The 22798-nt window shown below is 41.4% G+C and overlaps 1 protein-coding gene across 1 annotated transcript in view; it reads left to right on the top strand.

Moving 5' to 3' along the window:
* si:dkeyp-14d3.1 (transmembrane protein 132C) overlaps positions 1-22798 on the top strand; it is a 108753-nt gene that overhangs the window by 84795 nt on the left and 1160 nt on the right. The window contains 5 exon segments of the mRNA XM_026343566.1: positions 8261-8404; positions 14029-14237; positions 18268-18541; positions 20412-20603; positions 22039-22797. Coding sequence (XP_026199351.1) covers positions 8261-8404; positions 14029-14237; positions 18268-18541; positions 20412-20603; positions 22039-22797 — 1578 coding nt within the window.

The raw sequence follows: 22798 nt of genomic DNA, 5'->3' as shown, positions 1-22798 counted from the left end.
AGGAGCCAGAAACCTCACACAAGTCATATAGTTTACATTAAGGGGGTGATGAATGGACCCCAAGTGAGCAATCCATTAGCATCTAGTACAGCTTAGAGGCTGCTGATGAAGTGGTAGCACTAATTGAGACTGCTGTGGTATGCACATATGATGTACCACATGCAATGCTAATTAGGACACGAGACTGTGTGGCAAATGCTTACCTAATCCAGAACACGAGCGGAGTTCTTGATGCTTTATATCCTTATCGCAGGATTTAAAAGGTATGTGGATGGACTGACACTCATTTCCATTATAACTGCAGCTATTGTCTAGTAACCAAGTGGAGAAATGATGTGAACTTTTTTCTTTTTTTATCATTATAAACTTTTTTCATGACAGCGTTGAACACTGGAAGTTTCTTTCAAAGGATAAATACTAAAGTTTAATTCTTCCAGTGCCACTCAGGCACTCCGAGTATATACACTAAAAACCTTTTAGTAATTCAGAGGCTAAAGGAGAGTCACATGGGCTTGTTACTTTCTATAATACACATTCATACAAACTCTCTTTGTGTCTGCAGTATGTGATTAGAACTGGAGATGAAAACCTTTTTTTTTTGCCGCTGCAGAATCCACTGCTGCAAAGCTTTCTCATCACAGTGTCATCTGAAAATCTTTCCACATTTCAATGCCTCCAAAAGTGGTGAGGTCAAATTACTTTTATACTGTGTTAACACAGTTCTCAGAAGATGACCTGCAATACAGTGTGTGATTCATGCATAAAACAGTGTTTATTTCCTACACCTATTTTGCTATAGACAGGGCTGCACCCCATTGAATCATTGTTCTAGTGTCACTGATCACATGCTGTGAGGCTTCATGCCCATCACTATAACAGTTAAGGTTTATACAGTTGTAAAAAGTCATCACATCCATATCTCATGTATTCCAATAATAGTTAACGTCCCACTTCAGATTCTGGTCCAGTTCTATTCATTCTGACTTCCTGAAGTTCGGTTTGAGAGGAATCTGTTTTTTCTTTTTTTAAGCAGCAACAGTGAAGCTGACCTTTGTTCTTTATCCAGAGGGCAGCTAAGCCAAGCTAAGCTGGCAGTATGGATCTCAATCAGAGATGGGTGAAGAAATCAGACGCAGGCCAGAAGGTCATCCCCCTGCAGGCATGGCGAGCTGTTGGTGAAGAACTCTTTATTGATCGCCGGAGTGTGATAGATATTGGGCTGAAATTGAACAGAGTAGCACAGGCAGGGAAGCTTCCCAGCCTTCTGGCTTCCAGGCCCCTGCTCAATAGGGAAACAGCAGGAGCACAGGCGAGGTATCATCATGGTACCAGTGCTGGCATCAACCAGAGCCCCCACCACACGCATCAAGAGATAAGCGAGAGAGCTGCATTTGTCTCTGTTGCCTGACCTTGATTTTTCCAGACCAGAGTCTGAGTGTTGTTGAAATCCACCAGGGGCCCCGGCTCCCCGCTTCTGACCCATTGATACAGATATATTACAGGTATAATATTCATGAGAATTGCAGGAGATCTGTCCTATAAACTTAAAATATAGTACTTCCACATTCAGTCATGTTTTATTCAAAATATCCTTTTCACAGCATGAGGTGCAATTCACGGCCACTGGGCTCCAGAGGGTGACTCTATCCCTGCGGCACCAACCCTGAATATTTTTATTTTTATTTTTTTATAAGCACAGACACTATTAAACACTCTCTTAATGTACTTTAAGAGAGGGTCTGTAACACTTTTCATGTTACAGACAGGCATGTTTACAAGAGACGTCCCGAAGATGCATGATTGTAACTGTGGTTCATTAATCGACACTATTTCCTGTCACACATTGTGTCTCTGCTAAAAATAAAAGGGTAATGCTTGATAAGATTTCAAATTGACTATGAGGGAGTCTCTTTACATTGTTGAAATTGAAATATAGTGTCAGTAAGCCATGCTGACTAAGGAATTGGGAACAATTCATAATGCAATTAATATTTGTGAGGGGATTTGTCCTGTCAGCAGCTTGTCACTGTGACACTTCCCTCTTCCCTGCAGTCAAAGTTTACACATAAATCATGTGCACTCATACATAATTTACGGCTGAAAGCCATTCAATGTGACTAAAACATCAATACCGTCTATGAGCTGTTGTATGAATCGTCTTGCATAACTGAACAGCAGCTCAAATGCAGAGTGAGTGAGTGAGTTCTTGATACGTCATTGGTTGCCCTTCTATTTGAAGTTTGTGAGGCCAGCAACAAAATATAAATCATTTTTACCACTGAGTACATTAGGCTCAATAGTGTCTGTTCAGGTTTATGTGGGCCTTTTTACTTGAGGTATGTGAGAAGTGTCCAAAAGGATCAGTGTTTTGTCTTCTGATGTTTTCTTTGTTATCACGGTGCTTTCACAGTCACACTGACTTCGTTGGAGGTTAAATTCAGGTCAGACTTTTAGAAGGAAGATGCTTTTTTCTTTTATTTACAGGTTTGTCAAAGTGCTGACAATTTATGATGCTACACATTTATTTTCAAACAGAAAAAGCTCTGCTCTTTGAGGGACCTCACAAAAACCTCAACGTGACAATTTGGGAGAACTTGTTTTTTTGTTTTTTTTTGCCTTTATTTTCTTCTTAAGCTTGCTTCTCTAAACTTCCCATCCCTCCAGTGATTACATTTCCTAGAAAAACACATTTCCGGATGCACTTTAGTTGCACTGGAGTGTAATTTTTTAGGAGACGAGGTTTGTAAAAAATCACTGTTTAGTAAAAAGTTTTTACTAAACATTTTTTATTAGCGTTCATTCTCTGTCCCTGTCAGCTCCATTTCATCCATCGGATGTCTGCAAACTCTCCTTCTTGCTCTTTGTTCCTATAGTTACCTGATTCACCACTGACCTCACATGCTTCCCATCCTACCATCATTCAGCACTCTGTCTGTCATCACATCTACTGTAGATCCCATTTACTGATGAACCTTCACAGTGTTTCCTTCCAGATTGTCTGATGGGCTTTACAGCGCAGTAGTGTCTCATGGATTTATTATATTGTGGGAAGATAAGTGCTGATAATTTTGTTATGTTTGCTGTGCACTGTCAGGTGTTATGGTCAGACTTCATACCAGACAGTGATGCAGGAGTTCAGGATGCTCTTAATTATGTCTTTGTAGAACATGGTGAGGATATGTTGAGAGCTAACAGAAGGAGAGGACCAAGTACAGATACCACAGGCAGAGAAGCCGACAGATACAACAGAATTGTTTATTAATCAACACAAGAAAACAAAGTTTACAGAAAAAACAATGTCAGACAGGGAGAACAGCAGCGTCCAATTTGGGGTTACTGCAGACAAGAAATCCAAAATTAGGCAACTGAGTCCACGTGGATCTGTCAGAGAGAACAAGTCCATAAACCAGGCAAAAGGTCCAAATACAGATGAGAAATGCAAACAGAGAAAAACAGGGTGAAGGACAGGGACAGTCAGTGGACAGGCTGAAGAGCTTTGCATGGGAAAAGGGCTGGTGTCTACACACTAAAGGGACACTGGGACATTTGGCTGTGGTGTGTGTGTGTTTTGTCACACGGGCATCTGGTGACACAAATCTGGGAACAGGGAAAACAGAAACAGAACTGTGTCACACACACACAAACACACACACACACACACACACACACACACACACACACAAAAAGAGAATAATTTGATTTTAGAGATTTTCTAATATATGCGATTAAACTATAGGTTTGACACTTATAATAATCAATAATTAATATTGAACTGTAATAAATTCACATTACACTTTAGCTAAATAAACCTATAGTGGAGGAGAATTGAATGGTGGCAAGAACCACGACGGCATCAGCATGGGACTGTATCAGGGTGTAAGTGTTGGCTCAGAATGGTTCTAGTGTATCCTTGCTCAAATATGAATGAATAGAAATAGTCAGTCATAGGTAATCAGCTGAGGAATGAAGCCAGTGATTGTGAAGAAACAGATGATGTCAGGCAGCTAATTAAAAGAGCAACTCTGCCTGATCTGTTACCATGCTTCATACCTGCATGTATGTAACTGATCTACTGAGACAATATTTATATCTTATAATTAGCCTAACAATGCGTCTGATTTACATCTCAGATAAGAAATGAAGCGTTCTTTCTATTATGTCTCTTAATTGTAGAATGAGGCACCTAAAAAAGTGGCCCTTGACAGTACCGCTAATTCCAAGTTGCCAATTCATTGTGTCCATCTGCCCCTCAGCACGATCTCTCATTACCTCTCCTTTTAAATGGACACCTTCTGGAGTGACTCCACTATCAAAGCAGCCAACAGTAATGAGCAGATCAGATCTCTGACTGGCGTGTACCTCAGACCGGGCACTGCTACTGAAAAGTGGTTAGTGATGTTTTAGGAGTCAGTGAGGGATGACCGCCAAGTGGAGATGGGTCTTTGTATGCCATGTACGATAGTCACCTCCATCCTGTTAGCCGGGAGGAAAAAACGCAAAAGGGGAAGACAGAAGAAGAAGAAGCGGTTCATTTTTGGAGGAGCAAGAGTAGGAAGAGAAGAGAGCAAGAGAGAGACGCTCATTAAAAGGCAGTGTGTTGGCTTCACAACCATCCCACCACTTCAATGCACTGTCATGCCGTGATGTATCGCTCTGCATGGTGCTACCAAGGCCTTTATTCCCACTCTCCTCCATGTTTCTCGCTTCTAGCCAATTAAACGCCCACTGGAATAGAGGGTAGGAAGTGCCACATTGAGCATTGCACAATGTGGAAAGAAGAGCTGATGAAAGGACATGTCTCTTTTAGTCTGCTTAATAGCTTCAGGACACTGTCTGAGTGGCGTTTAATGTCTACAGCATATAATTCACTATCCCCCTGCTCCCATTTCGGTTTCCTCACACGTAGGCATAGTTTTTCACCGAGGGATGAAAATGTTTATCAGAAATATGAGTATTTCATTTACTATAAGTTGGATCACTAATGGCATAATTCATGGTCTTTTTCTAATGCTTTTGCTCTTGAAAGGACACGAAAGATCATCTTTAATGACAATCATCAATCTTGTGAAAGCACTACATTAGGTGTTTTGGCTTATAGGTGTCTTTTTTGGCTTACAGGTGTCCTGATGTTCGGGTTTATCTGTTGGCATGTTGACTTTAGGGTTAGTGTGAGACTGTCCTGCATATGTGTACATACAGCACTGAGCACATAGCATCTCTCTCCTCTCTGCTGCACTGTGAATAATGCAGTCCCTAAAATCCCCAATTCAACTATGTGCTTGACCTGTTCATTTTTAGCTGTAGCCGGGACGGTGGGGTCAGGATATGGATGTGTTAGCGAAAGGGCAGAAGCAGAGGCTAATCGCAAGATGGGCACATTTGCTATTTCTCATGCTGCGCATGTCACTCAGGCTGACACCATAAATCTCACTTATTTTCAGATCCAACCGAGACAAAGGCAGAAATTACGGCCCAGAACACATTACCAGCCACAGCAGTGTGCTGCATGCTAACAGAGAGATCCTTGATAAAGCAGACAGGCAGTTCTCCCACAGATTATTGAACAAAAAGACTCCTATCTGTGAGACCTGAGGGGCCAGATTGGCTTGTAAGTAAATCACACCGGCATCAACAGCTGAAAATCCAGTGAACTACGAAGCATCTTGCATTGGTGAAATCTTGTTTAAAAAGATTAATACATGAATTTTTATCCATGCTGGCTTTAAAATTTTGTGAAATTATATCTCCGATCTCAGATAGTGGCCACATTAAAAGCTCGTATTATATAAAGATTTTTTCTAGTTTCACATGAGGCACATATTTCATTGCATTCGCATTCAGACTACTGTAAGGTGACTGGCTAATGCCACTCATGTGCACCACTGGTCTCCATTTTATGTTTAATTACGCTGTGTGGGCCTGAGTGTGAGAACCATTGATGCATCACTGTGGGATACTGCCGCGGCTTATTACCGCCAGACCTTCGTTTTTGTGGCTCTCAACCTGCTGGGTCATCTCCAGCTGCTGTAATGTAACATTAGCCTCTGCTTTCAGCAGATCCCAACCGTTTACCCCTCATGTATTATGGACTACCCTTTGGAAATGGAGGAATCCCAGCAGACACAGAATTAATTTACAGCAACCCTTGATTTTAAGGGGAATTGAATCAAAGTCAGCTGCACAGAGAGAGGGGGGTTTATATTGCTATATAACACTGTCACAGTCTATAAAATTGTAATGAAAAGCCATTTGAAGATTAAGTGTTTTTCGTGATTCATTGGTATCTTGGCTCAACTAATAATCATTTCACTCCAAAGCTGAATGGTCTCAGTAATTGATGCTTATAAACGGCCAGGATCTTCTCACCCAAACTTAATCCTTCTTTTCTCTTTTTTTGAATGAGTCTGATTCCCGAGCTCACACACACAGAGGAAGTCTTTAGAAAGCAAGTTAACAGAGCAGCGTGCTTGTCAGGTTTAGTAGTATTATTCTAAACGAATGGGCCAATTTATTCAACAGGCATCACTCTAGAGTTAGATTTCTCTGTGAAAAGTAAAATAATATCATCCATCTCAATAGATTAACATAGAAAATGTCTATAGTTCTGGCAAAGCTTCAATGAAGAGGAGAAAAAATAGGGTGCCTTGGGTTTCCTGCCCATTGAAATTTGGCAAATCAGTGCAGGGTTTTGTGTAAGACTATTCGAGTAGCAGAATGAAAACAGCTTACAATGAGAGACTTTTGTCATGCTGTACAATTAGCTCAAGTCATTTTGGTTCCACAGTAGTAAAAAGGCTACGCTCATCATACGGTACAGGTATTGAGAGGTACACTCTGACCTCAATGGCAGCTATTTATGGTAGTGCCAATGGTTCCATGACAATCCGTTTAATTGAAGTGCAGGTTTTTGGGCTGAATAGGCAGAAGACACAGTCCAAGTGTGCATGAGCGACTTCAGGGAGCCAACGTTACCTCAGACTTATCTTAATTGGCTCCAATTATCATCTGTGACAACAGTGGTGTGTGTGTGTGTGTGTGTGTGTGTGTATGCAAAGGTTAAGTTTTCTGTTCAGTGTAATGAAACACTGACGCTGAACTTAAAGAACCAGGACAGTCTGGCCAGCTGAGGTCACTCGCTAAGAAGTGCCTCAACCAACAGTTCAGCTGAAATTACAGAGCCTAGTTAAAAGGGATTCAGGAAATACGATGATATTTTTAGCCTCACAAAAAACAAAATGGCAAACACCTTTTTGTCAAAATGCTCATTTGGTTTTATATCTTTTTTACCACATAAAAAAGGATAACACTATATAATTTTGCTGTAAAAGCATGTAACATTTCCACTAATAATACAGAGCAAAAGGTTTGAAAAAGAAAAGAGTGCAAGCATACAACCACTGTACAGGGAGAAATGTCATTGATTACATATTCCTAACCAGGAAGAGTTTGAGATGTCTCCTGACATTTCTCTTACACGGCAGTGACACATGCACAAGATGAGGGTAATCACAACACCATAGAGACTGTGGAGACAGTCCTCAAATCATTGTGGATCCAAGCCTGTATGAATGAAAGCAGAAACCCCTTGACTTAATGTTAGGTTACTGATGATGCTTCTGAGCAGAGAAGGAAATGATTCACAGAAAAATGCTTGTGTAACAGTGCATGAATAATTTCCCACCATGAAATCTAATTCGTTCAGCATTTCATTTGTTTCCTATCAATAATCAAGTCAAATCTAATTTTTATCTGCCCAACTGTAATTTTGGCGACTACCCAACTGCAGTCTTATGCTAATTACTTTCATCATTTAGCTGGCTAAAGAGTGTGGCAGTGATGGCAATGCTTTGTATAAATCCTAATAATTAAATTCCCAATAATTAGACTATCTGACGAATAATTCTGGTTAATTTCATATTCATCAACTCAGCTAACAAACTGAAGAAATCCATTTCTACTGATAATACCTAAAGTGAAGTTCAGACTGGATTGGAGTTGTGCTGTGGACCCGGCACTGCAGACTTATCAGCGCAACAATAACAACGCAGCTCAGCGGCTGCCATCAGTCATTATCTGTTTACCCAGAAGTGGTTCACATTTCACTTCATTTAACTCAGTAATCACTAACTGAGCAGTGATTGTGCATGGGTCATTTTCAGTGCCACTTGTTACTCGCACTTTCTTTGTTCTTTCTCGGATGGTAATTAGTGATCTGCCTGGCCAGTGCTGTGCTGATCTATCTGTCTCTTCCTCGCTCTAGGACTCTGAGATTTTGAACACTGCCATGCTGACTGGGAAGACAGTGGCCATGCCTGTAAAGGTGGTGACCATTGGAAAAGACGCCTCTGTTACCGACGTCTCTGAAGAAGTCGGGTGTCGCTCTACAGATGAAGATGTGGTCAAGGTCAGTGAACTAAACTGCTAAGAAACGAACTTGTGTTTCTCTTTAAACAACTCCCAACAAGATAATCATATAAATATGGGCAGATAAATTACAAAATGGATGTGCCTTTTCTCAGCCGTCTAGTATGTGTATCATAATGCAGCTAAATGTAAGTGAGGTACTCATATAAAAGTGCATATATACATTTACCTGCATACTATATTTAACTGATTAATATTTAATTAACACTAATCAAACATACAAGGGATTAACTACATATATGGACGGACACATTGAGCGACACTTTGCAGGTGCTGTGAAGCTTTGCAGACTCCGTATTAAAGCTTATGTGAAATCAATACTGTAAGTATTAAAAATGTGACAGATTAGAAGGTTTTCTATGTTTAGCACATCTATATAAATCCTCCAGGAAGGATAAACAAACACAAGGAAACATGAAAGTGTGAGTTTGATATGCAGTGACTGCTGACAGGTTGCTGAAGTTTTCCTTTATTTTTAGAGGCCGTTTCAAACCTGGGGCACAAGGCACAACTGAATAAAGAGTCCCTCGCAGCGGTGCAAAGTTGAGCCCTGATATCAGTTACTGCGACCTCCAAAGAATTATCGCTCCGCTAGAATCCCAATGACTCCTTCAAAATCTACAGAAAGAAAAAAAATCACACACCTGTCTGCATGTGCAACGCTGAGTGTTTCTCAGTATCAATAAACAGCACCATCCTGTGCCAACATGTCTTTCCAATCATGCTTTCTGTTGAACCTGTCAAGATCAGAAAGCATAGCAAGATGGATCAAATCAAACACGAGTAATGTACACTAAGTAGCAACAATGAACAGTGGAGGTGGATATTTTCCCACATCGAACTGTATTATAACATCTGATGTGTGAGTTAGGAATAGTTACAGAGTGAGTTAAAGAAGAAGAAGAAGTTTCACTGCAGAAAAAAGATGTTTTTAAAAGAAGCCATGTTGTTGTTTTTTCTAATCACGGCCTGCAATCATGTATATAAATATGACTAATTTATCCCATTTTGACCTGGGGAATTAACGATAAGTAAACACAGAGTGACATTAAACCTGAATAATGAATCACTGTGCACATTTAATGATGCTTCCACTCACTTGTGGCCTTATAATTGCAGTGAATTTGAAATAAACACCTCAGGTCACATGCTTTTTCTTAAAACCTCTTTGGAGATTTGTCTTGCTTAAACAAATTTTGTCTGACATACAGGCATAAATATGCCTCTGCCTCTATGATTTTGCACACGCTTTACTTTACTTTTGCCGGATTTATAGTTTTGACAGTTGCGTTGAGAGCCAATGCATATACATGTAGCCTAGTTTGCTGTATGGGTTGCAGGTGCACGTGGGTGTGTTGGAGCAATGGTGCAACAGTATTTACTTTCCATCTACTTATGATCACTTATGTCACTGTAGCAGCTACAATAAAGACATTTTCAAAGATTTAAAGCAGATCTAGTGCACTTACAATGTCAAACTCGGGTATCTAAGACCCAACCTAAGAACTATTATTACTCAACTCCAGCAGTATTTCAGCTCATTACAGCACTGCTACAGTGAATAACTGCTAGTGTTGCTTTTTATGTGAGTAAATATACAATGTTTTAGTTCAAGTTAGACATACTAACTTCATATCTTGTTTTTAAAACTGCTAATTAGCCACAAATCTATTTCTGGTTTGGAATTATTATGAAAATTAAGGTTTTAATGTAGAATTTGTACAATTGTTGTTCATCATTTCTGGTTCTTCAAGTAGTAAGTCCAGGTCCACGTAACACCCAACTCTTATGTTTTCCAATTGTTCAGGTGGAAAAGAATAATTAAAACGGCATAATTAACATCTCAAGCATATTCTGTGCCTGTGTTAGCAATGAACCATGGTTAGTGAGGGTCATACAAGGAGTGGGCTCTCACAACCACTACATGTAGCATAGAGCACGGCTGTGCACATACCTTCGACTTACATTGAAGTAGGTGGTGCAGCTTATGCAGAAGAGTCTGAGCGGCTTAATTGCTTGTGTCAAGCCAACCGTTCTGTGCAAGCCCGAGACAGGCTCACTCCACCTTCATGCTCCCTACTCCCATCGCTCATATCTGCCGTGGATTGTATCTGTCTGGTGAGTTGTTAATTTCCTGGGCTAGATCCAGAGACAGCCTTAATGTCCTCTGTAAGTAGTCTCCCGTTAGCTGCCTAATGTGTCTGATTAATGTGGCAGTGGATCCTCCTGGACGTTTATGATACTTTGTGAATCAGAATGATGGAGTGTGTGTAATTCAGAGAGACAGTCCCACCCTCACTCTGCCACAACACGCATCCTTCGGGGAGGTGTATGAGGGGTTAAATGGCTGTGGATTAAGCAGGGGTGACTTGAGATGTTTAAATATTGATTTGGAGCTGTGTTGGGCAATAACAGAGCAAAGCAGCAAGGTGTAAGCATATCAGTAGGGATGACTGGATGTCAGCTGCCATGTTTTCCATAATTGTTTCAGCTTAGATTGTTTGGGAATAGATCGAAGACTTGCCAGTAGGCAGTTCATTTCCCTGTCATGGGGCAAACTGTGGCAGAGCTGTATGGTAAAAATCCCATCCCTATGCCACGTTCTTTTCTCACTGCTAATAAGATAACACTGGCTTCTTACAGGTTTCTGTGAGTAAGACAAGAAAATTAAGACATTACTATAAACACATTTGTCAGCAGGATCTATTTTATGGCTCATTCATTTCACAGTTAGATGTGGTCAATCAGACTCAGTCTGGTGTTATGGTCTGCAACCTAATGCTCGTGCGGACAGGTTGCACACCCCTACTTGTGAGAGACTAAGGTGTTGTCAGAGGCACTTCAGTCTCAGCAGACTGAGTGTAGTGAGAAGGAGCTGAACAATGAGGGCTGATAAGGAGCAGGGACTTCTCTGACATCTTTATCAGTTCAAACACACTCTCGCACTGGGAACTCTGACGGAGCCCAATCTGTTTCATGACTGACTGTAGCCAGGGGAGTGGCATCGCCCTTGCAGAAATGTTCAGAAGCTTCATTAAGCCACTCTGTCAGCCCCTGCTACATTGCAGTGTGGCGCGGTACCAGTCACTAGCAAGGTATTCTCTGCGTTAGTTATCATATACCAATTGATCCTGCATGTGTCCACTTGAAAATGCAGGGCTTGCGCAGACCTTAGCAGAGTCCTCTGATGGTTGGCTGTAGCCTTGAAGGATGCCTGCAGCAGGCTTTTCACCTTTCTTATGGGACTCTTTAGAGATACTTGTCTGTGGCTAGTGTTCACATATAAACCTCTTTGTTAGTTTGCTGTTGGGTGGGAGCAGCAGTGCCCACGTTTGGATACAGAATAGGTTAATCAACATTTTGGCATATTAAAATCCATACCATTAATGGTTAAGATGTGACGCTGGTGCCGAGTAATGTTATGTTTACTGAAATACTGAACTAAAATAGGTCTGAGTAATGAGTAGCTGTGTGTCTAGATGTAAACAGAAAGCATTAACTGGAATATTCTCGATAGCTGCTTTGATAAAGGCTTCCTACAAGTTTGCTCTATGTCAGCCAGCAGGCTCACACACAGTGCACAGTATAAAGGCAATATAGGAAGTCTGCAAATATCTGCTTTTATTTATACAAACCAGCCAAATGTATTTTTCCCACAAAGTCTCCTGCTGGTTTCACTGTAGAGGTGATGAGGAGTGGAGGGAGCTCATATAGAGCTATGGAATCTGTCACACACAAAGTTTTCTTCCTGGCCACGGAGGATATCCTGCCACAGCTGCATGATGAATGGTTGTTTGTGGTTTTATCTCGCTGTGGAGAAATAACTTGGAAGTAGAAGAAAAAAAAAAAAGATATTTCCCCAGACCATCTTACTCCATCTGGTCCCAGCCTCGGTAGTCTGCTACATATATGATGGGATCAATAGATTGACAAAGAGCCCAGAAGAGAAAACTGGGTATCTCTGTTCAAGACAAAGTGATTAATTATCTCTATGAGTGTGTGTGTGTGTGTGTGTGTGTGTGTGTGTGTGTGTGTGTGTGTGTATACTTGCTGCCTGGATACCCCCTTTTGGCTCTTTGTTTATTTGTCTATGTTAGAGATTTGTAGTGCTTCCACAACCATATCATAAGACTTTTTAAGAGAGAGGGTTCTGAACATTAATCAAATACTGGTACGAGTTAAAAAAAAAAAATAAGAAGAAGCAGAAGAGGAAGGCTTCAAAGAGAGCAACTCAAAGAAACAAGGAGTTGTCTTTAGATAGCACAAAAATGTCCCACTCATTTCTATTTGTAAAGCAATTCATGAAACAGATGGCTTTGAGTTTGGTCATTTTATCAAGATACAGTTTCTCTCCTCTCACTGGTTCCATCTGTTGGGTCTTCTTTTAGCTGCAGGCTGAACTACAGTCCAGACTGCGAGTATTTGGACAGTTACACAGGCTCCGTGCTTTAGCACATTCGATTTGAAATAAAACAATGGATACTAGAGTAAAGTGCCAAGTCTCAGCTTTGAGTATGTTCTCTTCATTATGGAAAGAGCTGCGTGGGGTGACAAAGCCATTTAACACACGGTGCCGAAGTTTAGAGGCACAGCACTTATTAGACATATACACAAACTCATCTATTTACAGTGTTACAATAAATATATTAAGTATTTACTGGAGGAATTGTTTTTTTTTTGCTGTCAGTAAATTAGAATATGAGCACACGCTCAATAAATGTCCATGTGCCAGTTCTGTTGGCAGCCATACATTTCCCAGCCATAACTATAACCACGTCCATGTTTGACAGATCACATGGTGCTGTTTTTTATCCTGTGTGCACTTCTTCCAGCTCCTTGTCTCAATTTTTTGTTACTGATTTTGACAGATCAACGCAACTTGCTCTGACAGATTTTTGCCCTTTTCCAGCTTCCTCATCTTCTCGACTTACATAATCACCTCTGTGCTTGTCATATTGGCCAGCAGCTCCACTCTGAACACTCAACTCTCAATCTACTCTTGAGGCACATTCTTTCGTGCAGGTACTACCATTGAAACCCCTCCAAGAAATATTTAATAGCCAAGTGTCCAGTGTCTGAGGACCAGACTAAATGCAAAGAGCCCACGACAAGGATTTTCTATAAAATATGATTTTGCATGCGTTAACATATAGTGATGCAAACTACTTAAATGAAGTGAGCTGAAGTGAGCTTAAATGAGCTGAGACAACGCATTTTAATGGAGGCTCTATTATATATTTAATAATGTTGATTCACAGATCCTGAAAAAATGTTCAAAACTTTACAAATACTTCTAGCCTGGATTATGTAATAGAGAAGATCGTGACCCATTTTCCCACAGGTTCAAAGACGTCCTTGCTGCCCTCCTCTCTTTTCATGAGTGTCGAGCAGATAAAGGACCTTTCATCTTGTTCTAAGTAGTTATAGGACTACTGTAGCAGTGGAGAAGCTCAGGAGCGTAAAGCCATATAACCATCTGGGAGGGCCCAGCCCACAGTGTACGCTGCACCTTACTTTGCGCTGTGTAGTCATCAAGTGCGTCTGTCAGAGAATCTCAACCTAAATGCTGTCTTTCTCTTAATCCTTCTCTCTCCTCCCACTCAGGTGTCAGACAGATGTGACTACGTTTTTGTGAATGGCAAGGAGATGAAGGGCAAGGTGAGGATGATGGTGAACTTCACCTATGGATATTTGAGCGCTCAGCTGGAGCTCAGTGTGTGGATCCCTCGGCTCCCGCTCCAGATTGAGGTGTCAGACACAGAGCTGAGCCAGATCAAAGGGTGGAGGGTGCCCATTATGACCAGCACTCAGAGGTACAGTACTGCATCTGCCCATTCTGCTCTCTTATTTAATTTCCTTGTCTAAGTCTATTGGACCACGCCTTTATCATTAAACCAGTCAAATAAAAATAAGCAAATTTCCTAGGTCTTTTTCATAGCAACTAAATAATTCAGAATGTATTTCTTTGCCTACCTGGATGGACAGATAATAAGGATCCTTATTTTTTTTTACCTTAGTTTGACATGTGATATGTTCAGGCACTTTTTCTAATTATTCAATGAAACTGGGTCAACTGCAAAGTGTATTTAAGTGGATTCAAGTTGAATTTCTAAACTTGCATCCATTATCCTGTTGTATTCTAGCCTGGATAATGACTAACCTTTTATTCCAGGTAATGTATTCGATTCAGACATAGCAGCCTTAGATAAGATAGGATCAGACTGAACAACACCCCACCTGTCACTTTCTTACTTCAGTCCTATTGACAGTTCTTGGCTGACAACAAAATGGCTGACCTGTGCACTACAGCTTGTCCTTACTGTATGACTGGCTTCAGGTGGCTTGCCATTGTGCCTCTGCGTCATCAGAAGGACAGCACATTATTATAGCTGTCTGGAGGTCAGACCTCTCCCCTGGGGTCTCATCACTAGTGGCACCTCTGCCAACGCCGCCGTGCTGTACTGTTCTGCAACTGTTGAAATCCATCAACCGATGGAGCAGCTATCAGCCTACATGCAGTAATTACTTCTGGAAAAAACGTTGAGGTTGGACTTGGAGCCATCCCATGCACCAGTGTGGCTTCTCTAATTATCCCTGCTCTCCTTTTATTTTGAGTGACAGAGGTACAGCATTCGACTAATGCCGTGGCTTGTCGAAGCTGTTGCTTTCCCTGCTGTGTGCTGGTATGCCTTTATCAGCGGGGACAGCCAAGTTGTGTTGTCATTGTTGACGCCAGCCCCACTGCTGATGGACGGCACAGCGCTTTGATTCTCCCTGTCTTCCACCCGTCTTTGTTTATCAGGGGACAGCAGGCGTGACCTTGCAAAGTAGCACTATGCCTGTTGGTAAGAATGGGCATTGGTCCACTGCCCATAAGCCCACAAGGAACTGAGCCAATGAGCAACAATAGGAAGTTGCGGGCCCTTGCTCCATGAGCCAGACTGGCTAGTTGTGGCAACAGTGAGAGAGAGAGGGAGAGATGAGAAATAAAGAGACATCAGGCCTGTTAGTGGGATAGCAGTGAAAGCACTTCTCACACAGTTTCTGACTGACACTGCCTGTATAGCTCACCTCTTCGCTCCCTAAGCTCTGTCAAAGCAGGGACAAGATAAGCCTTCGCAGACAGCTACCCTAAGTGTAGGCGTAGCATTCAGGCATGCACCACTCCTTTAACACTTCTTTTAAGATACGTACTGTATGTTGACATTCCTTTTTCCCCCTGATTTTATAGCGTTTTAAAAATTCCCTTCCTAAATTATTAATGTTGTTTTTACAGCAGGCTGTCTTAAACGGCGTGTACTGAGTTTTCTCTTTGTACTGTAAAACAAGCAACTGTACAAAAGTCGAACACTAGAAAACAATCAGCCACTGACAGATAGCTGCTTCAGTATATATAGAAGCAGCACTGCCTATTTCTGTCCAAATGACCTTCGTCATGTCATTGTAGCGGAAAATAAAATGCAGCAAAATGCCAAAACAAATGCAGCAACACAATCCAGAGGGCACAACAAAAATAAGCATGAAACACACATTAATATGCAGCATCTCCTCTGAAGTCAGAGCCGGGCTTGAAAGTGAAAGAAGCAGAAAGAAAAATTGCTTCGTGAAGCAGGTTGTTCTCTGCACTGAGTGTGATTTGTTTATTAGATTAACCTTAGATTAGATTTTGAGATGGCTGCACAAGCACTGGCATATCAGATTTATGGCGTAGCTAAAATGGTTGGACTCCAGCTATCAGCTTGTTTACTCTTGAATCTATTACACCTGACTAATACCAGCATGCATAAATGTCCTTATAAATATACTGCTGAAATGCCGATTCAGTCAATATGTCAGTACATTCCTCTGTGATGTTATTTGTCAATTCATTGACCGTGAATGTCAAATAACAATTTGTCCTCAAGACACAAAATATGATTCAAAGAGATTTAAGCAAAGCAGTCAGTGGTGAGCAACGTTCAGTTCCTGCCATCGGAATAATTGGAAGACGTTGATTGAAATCATTGGCAGCTGCTTCTCTCGTCTACATAGTAAATGAGCGGAGAGAGTGTGAAAGGAGAAGAGAATTGTAACAAATTCATGAATCATAAACCTTGTTAGTCTGTTGCAAGAAACAACGTATCTGAGCAAGTGCTACATTTGAATGCAGCCATGGGGGACTAAGCTAAGCCAGAGAGGAAGCTCCGTGCATTTGATAAAGCTAAAAAACATTACCGAGCACAGAACCTGAAACAATCCCATTCCTTGTCTGATATAGCTGATCTACAAACAGCTGCACATATGGTGTAATGATAAGATGAGAGAGGACAGATGTCCATTCATTTCAGTAGGAAATACAATAACCACTATGGAATAATGTCGTCTGTGAATGGCTGTCATTCAGGTCCATGTGAAATCAAGTCTGCTGGTAAAAGTTTTAAGCCCTTAACTCCAAATCTCACTGTACTCTGTGGCTTTTCTCTCAAGCGTGCAGCTGACATCTTTATTTGCGCGGCTTCGCATGTAGCCAGATTTCTCGGGGGATTCAGTCAGAAAGAGACAAGCAGAGCGGATAATCACAAATAAAACAGTGTAGGAGATTAATTTGGGTTCTGCCCTTTATCGCGATCACAACCTTTGTGTGGGAAAGAGGGAAAGACAAAGGAACCAATGACAGTGGTTGGATAAAGAGGTGGGTGCACATCTACAGTAAAGTATGATTAGTAGTTTTGATGACAAAGCATGTTTCTGTGTGCAAGTATCCACACTGGGCCTCAGAGTAAGCATTTATTCTCCCTGATCAACCATTCACACATTGCTTTCTCAACATATCAGGGTGCTTTATCTGTTGTTTTTTATGAAGTTGTTTGTTGAAGCAAAGCTTTAAAAAAAAAACACTTATGGGCAAAATCTAATGATATTGCAACTGTATTGTAACCATTTAAGTCTAGTTTGTCATACTCAAAGCAATTTTCTTGGTGAGAAAGAGCTGAGTCTCTGTTGGCTGATTTGTTGCCTAAAGTAATAAAATTTGATTTGCTTGCAACAGAGCAATCAAGGAGGCTATTAAGTAACGCAGTAAGGAGTTGTATGCACATTCACAATACAGACTGGGTGCTCCAAAACGGTGAAGCAGAGGCACTGAGAAAGACAAATCATAGTCATACACCGGACTTATCCTCTCTTAGTGGTTTAATCAACGACATTGCATCATTACTGAATGCTTGTTGGGTAAACATCCACGGATGAGTTACATTGCACATCATCCTTTGCATGCAGTCTGCATCACATCAATGCAGACTGCAGTACAGACTCTCATTCTCATCTATAAAATATAAGTACATTGAGTAAATGCCAGTACACATATACACATATGTATAATATAATATAATATGTAATTAACTGTGACACGTTAACTTGAATTTTTTAAACAAAGTGCAATATGTATTGTGTAAACACAATTGAGTGTGCATTCAGACCCGAACTGTAGCAGGTATGATGTTAATCATATTCACCACCTCATTTATTGAGTTAGTGTGCTAAAATGTAATAATTACCTCTAAGTACATGAAGTACAGCGATGGCTGATGTGCTAATCATTTGTTTTCCACGTATTTATTCATAAAACTAGCCTAAAAGGAAAGTCAGGGGATCCGAAACGTCATTAGTATGCATCCTCTAGGGGCCTGTAATGTCTGTACTAGATTTCCATTCAATCCATTCAATGATTACCGGTAAGCGATATTTTAGCCTGGAACAACCAACATAGACATCCCTAGACAGACATACAGAGATCACACTGCTTGCATGGATGCAAAAAGGCTCCAGTTGCACATAAGGTGCTTTTTTTTAATCCATTGCCAGGTCGACGCGTGACAGTGAAGACGAGGATGATGAAGACAGACGAGGACGAAGCTGCACTCTGCAGTACCAGCACTCGATGATCAGAGTCCTGACGCATTTTGTGGCTGACTCAGCTGATCCTCGAGGCCAGACAAACTTCATGCTGGGTACTGATTGGCAGGTGGACATCACAGACCTGGTGTGGGATTTCCTGAAGGTGGAAGACCCCAGGGTTGCACATATACTGGACAGGAGGATACTGGTGGGGCTTGACATGGGGATGACCACTATCCAGGTAGGCTGTGTGTTAGCTTTATAGACGCACTATTGAAAGGATTTCATATTTTTTATACAATTCTTTATCAAAATTGAAAAAAAATAATGATTCTTTAAGTTAATTGCTGAGGTCTGGGAACAACATCAGGAAAGAAATTCAGTTGAGGCAACATAGAAACCAACATTTAAACAGACAAATTGTAAACAAATATTTGTATGATTGTATATGTATATACCACTTGTGCCAATGCTTTCCAAATATTTCCCATTAACATTGTTGCTTATAGTCTTAAGGATAATCCACTTGTCTTTCTCCCTGTCCCTGCATTGTGAAAAAACAGAGAGAGATTTGGAAAGACGCACACTATGGATCATCTCATGGCCGGTTTCTGATCTTGTGTTGTCATTAGAGTTATTGTACAGATTTTTCTCAGACTCTGATGATGACGCAAAATGCTAAATAAAGTGCAGTGGCTGCCAATGATCCTAGCAAAGCTCTGTTTTAGTAATTGCAGACTATGAAGCAGCAATTAATATATAGTCTCAACCCTAATAGGGCAATAGTTTCATTACTGGAAAAAGTCTCCATATTAGGAATATTCAAATGATTTGATTTATTGTGTAAAAGTGTGTGAAAGCACTTTGAGAGAGACTTTACTGAACTTCACGATGGCACATTATTCTGTCAACGCAAATACATGTTAGAATAATATGCTACAGGGACATGAGCACATTGTTTATTCCAGGGAAAATAACAGATGCTACCTGCTAGAGGAGTACCTCCTTTTGTCTAGTACAGACACACGCTTACTGGTGTGTGACAGCCTCAACTGTGGTCCCTCAGCAGTGAGTGGGTCCTCGCCCTCAGCCCTTTGGTTTGTCAGGCTCTTCAGGCTAACTAGGTGAATATCATCCTCCTAATGACATTTCTCTGAGTGGGATCTCCTTCCTCCCATTGAGGACTCATCCGTCTGTCAATGCACAGATGCATCTTCACCTTTGCAAATAAACATCCACGTTCTTACAACACAGGCACAAACCAGAAAGTGTGAGGAGTGCAAAGGTCTGACAGCCGTGACGGAGGCAGTTGCATGAGGAGACACTCAGATCAGCATATCAGATACATGTGGCGAAAATCACAGACACATGCTATTCAGAACAAAGACATTTAGTTAGACTTCCTGCTTCTGTTTCGAGGTTAGAGAGTGTTTACCCTCTGGATTACCAGGGTAATGAAAGGGAATGGACTTTTACCTACAGGAGGAATGAGGGATGGATCGTGGCCAAGTGGAGTTGTTTGATCCACACAGCCTGAGCAAAGAGATAAAATAAAAAGTAGGGTTTGTGTATCATTTTGCATATTGCACAGGGGCTTCTGAGCCTTTTAAGTCAGATGAATCACTTCGAAAGACATTTTCCTAAAGCACTTATAACTTGTGGTAATCCACTTTTTTTAAATGCAGATGACATCTTCACTGCTAAACGCTCACTCGTTCGGTGCCTTTGGATTCCACGTGACTTTTTTTCTCCTTGGGTTTTTTGTTGATGAGGCATATATATGTAGTTTCTCTGGTTTTGTCTCTGTTCACTGGTGAACTATGGTTGCTGTTGCTGATTTCTCCTGGGAAAGACCTCTGCAACCCTGGGTGTTTAGAGCAGGAAATGAAGAAAGCTTCTATGAACAGGCTGTACAATGGGTTGAGTTACTTCTGTGAAGTAGCACAGCAGTAATTGATCATACCAGAATGTCACAGGTTATTCCTTGCCAGTCATGTATGTGAGGGGAATATTGTGGAAGAAAATCTAACTTTTCATTCTTTTGTGTTCAACTTTCTCATAGTGACAGTTATAATGTATAGTTTTCTTTGCTGTCCTTTTGCACCTCCTAGGTGTTGTCTCCTTTGTCAGACACCATCCTGGCAGAGAAGACTATCACAGTGGTAGATGACAAAGTGACCATCACAGAGTTGGGGGTCCAGCTGGTGACGGGTCTCTCCATGAGCCTGCAGCTCAGTCCAGGAAGCAACAGAGCCATCTTGGCTACTACGACCACACAGGAGGTTCTGCAGAGCCCCAAACAGGTCAGGGTACAGTACAATAGACAGTAAAAGAGATGAAGTAAGGTTTCTTATGGCCTCCATAGTCAAATACAAAGCACATTAAGAAAATGATGTTAATTCAAATATATTAAAACAGTAATTATTTGTAAACACTATTTAGGTGCGATTAAGACAGAGAATAATGTTAATTTGTCCTGATCAGTAATTACCATATCATCTCTATGCATCTGAAATTATTTTTCATGGTTTGATAGCTATTTGATGAAAGGCAGAATATCTACTGAAGCCAAAAATGTACATTCTGCTTTAATGATTGCTGTTCTTTCCAAAACAAAAGCCTTACTTCCAAATTCTATTTCACGCTATCAGGGACTTTGAATGAGCAATTTCACAATCAAAGAAAGTCATAAGTGTGCATATGCTTGTGTACATGCTTTTGTTTGTTTGTTTCACATCATCCTAACCCTCTTAACTCCAAGGCTTGAGAGCCAGGGTGTGACCAAATGTATTTCCTTGGGCAACTAATAAAAATGGCAGCTTAATCTCAGAAAATGCAAATGCAACATTACAGCCCCCGTACAATTCACAACTTACAGTCCAAACTTGGCCGTACTGTCATATTTTGCCCTGGCTACTCTCATTGTGGCCTCTTTGATCTGCCCATCAAGACCTCTCGAATGTTCTCTGAAGTCCCTCTCTTTATTCCCTCCCTCCAAGTAAGGAAGGATGTGAAGGATTTATCTCCCTGTCTCCATAAGCAACACTGGAAGATAAGTAGGCAGCGCTGCACTCACAGTCCTCTGGTATCAGTAATTAGGGAGCATTGACAGACCATTGTGGGGATACACTTGTGCGCCTTTGGGAATTAGTCCTTTGACGATATAAAAGGCAAATTATGAAACTGCAGCAGGAAAAGGCCTCAAGATGCCTATATATGGTAAATCCTCATGAACATTGTTTAATGTCTATGTTTGATTTTTCCTGTCTGATCTTTTAATCTGCATCCCACTGAGCGAGCAGAACCACGTGACCCTCTGAACTTGTATTCGACTTACAATGTCTTCCACCATTAGAAAGGAACATTAAATGATCAAATAATCACTCTGTGTCCCGTTTATACCAAATCACTGCACTTAGGGTAAAAGTCAGCAGCAAACAATGGGATATTACAGAGTACCTGAACAACATCTAGTTGATGCTCTAACTCTCGAGCAAAGAAGCCTTGCAATTTTATGATAATTTCAAAGCTAATGCATTGAAAACAAAATTACATGTTACAGTCTGTTTCCATGAAATGAGGCTGTATGCAGTAGTTTTGCACTGTAATTTCCATTTCTTTGTAAGACCAAAGCAAAACATGTTGCTTTTGTGTCACTGACTACTTCTTTCTTCGTTTCTCTCTCTCTCTCTCTTCATATTGTTGTCTGTGTACCTCTGTTTGTGTGTGTTTCAACAGGAGGCCTTGATCAGTGCCTGGCTACAGTTCAGCGACGGCTCAGTGGCTCCTCTAGACTTGTACAATCCAGACTTTTTCGTTCTGACAGCCACCTCCCTAGATGAGGAAGTGGTGACAGTGCAGCAGGACCCCTCGTGGAAGTGGCCTGTCATAGTAACGGAGGCAGAGGGCCAAGGCCTACTGGTCAGGGTGGAAATGACTGTTTGTGAGGTCTGCCAGAAGTTTAAACGCCGCAGCATCTTAGCAGTGGGCAACTGTAACATCAGGGTGAAGTTTGGTCACAGTGACAGCTCAAGAGGAGGGAGCAGCGACTACGGCCCTGATGGAGACGATATGGCTGGCAGGCTCTCCCCTTCACAGGACAGGACTGGCCTTGACACACACTACTATGGCAGCTCCATCTCTGACATGGAGGATGGGGTGTTGAGGAGAGCCACTACCACTAGAAGTGCAATAATGCGCAGACCCAATGGGGATAAACTTTCTGATGATGGTAGCCAGAACATGCCAATTGACTTTGCCGACTTCCCTGCCCAAGTGGATCTGCCCCGTGGCCGCAATATGGACGATGACCTCATTCAGACTGCTCGTGGGCTCACAGACCTGGAGATTGGGATGTACGCCCTGCTGGGGGTCTTTTGCCTCGCCATTCTGGTGTTTCTCATCAATTGTATCTCTTATACACTAAAATACCGCCACAAGGAGCTCTCCATTGAGGGCCAGGAGAGCATGAACCATGCCCACGATTGGGTGTGGCTAG

This window comes from Anabas testudineus, chromosome 9 (assembly GCF_900324465.2).
Source record: "Anabas testudineus chromosome 9, fAnaTes1.2, whole genome shotgun sequence".
NCBI classification, from domain to species: domain Eukaryota; kingdom Metazoa; phylum Chordata; class Actinopteri; order Anabantiformes; family Anabantidae; genus Anabas; species Anabas testudineus.
This window is presented reverse-complemented; position numbering and strand designations above follow the sequence as displayed.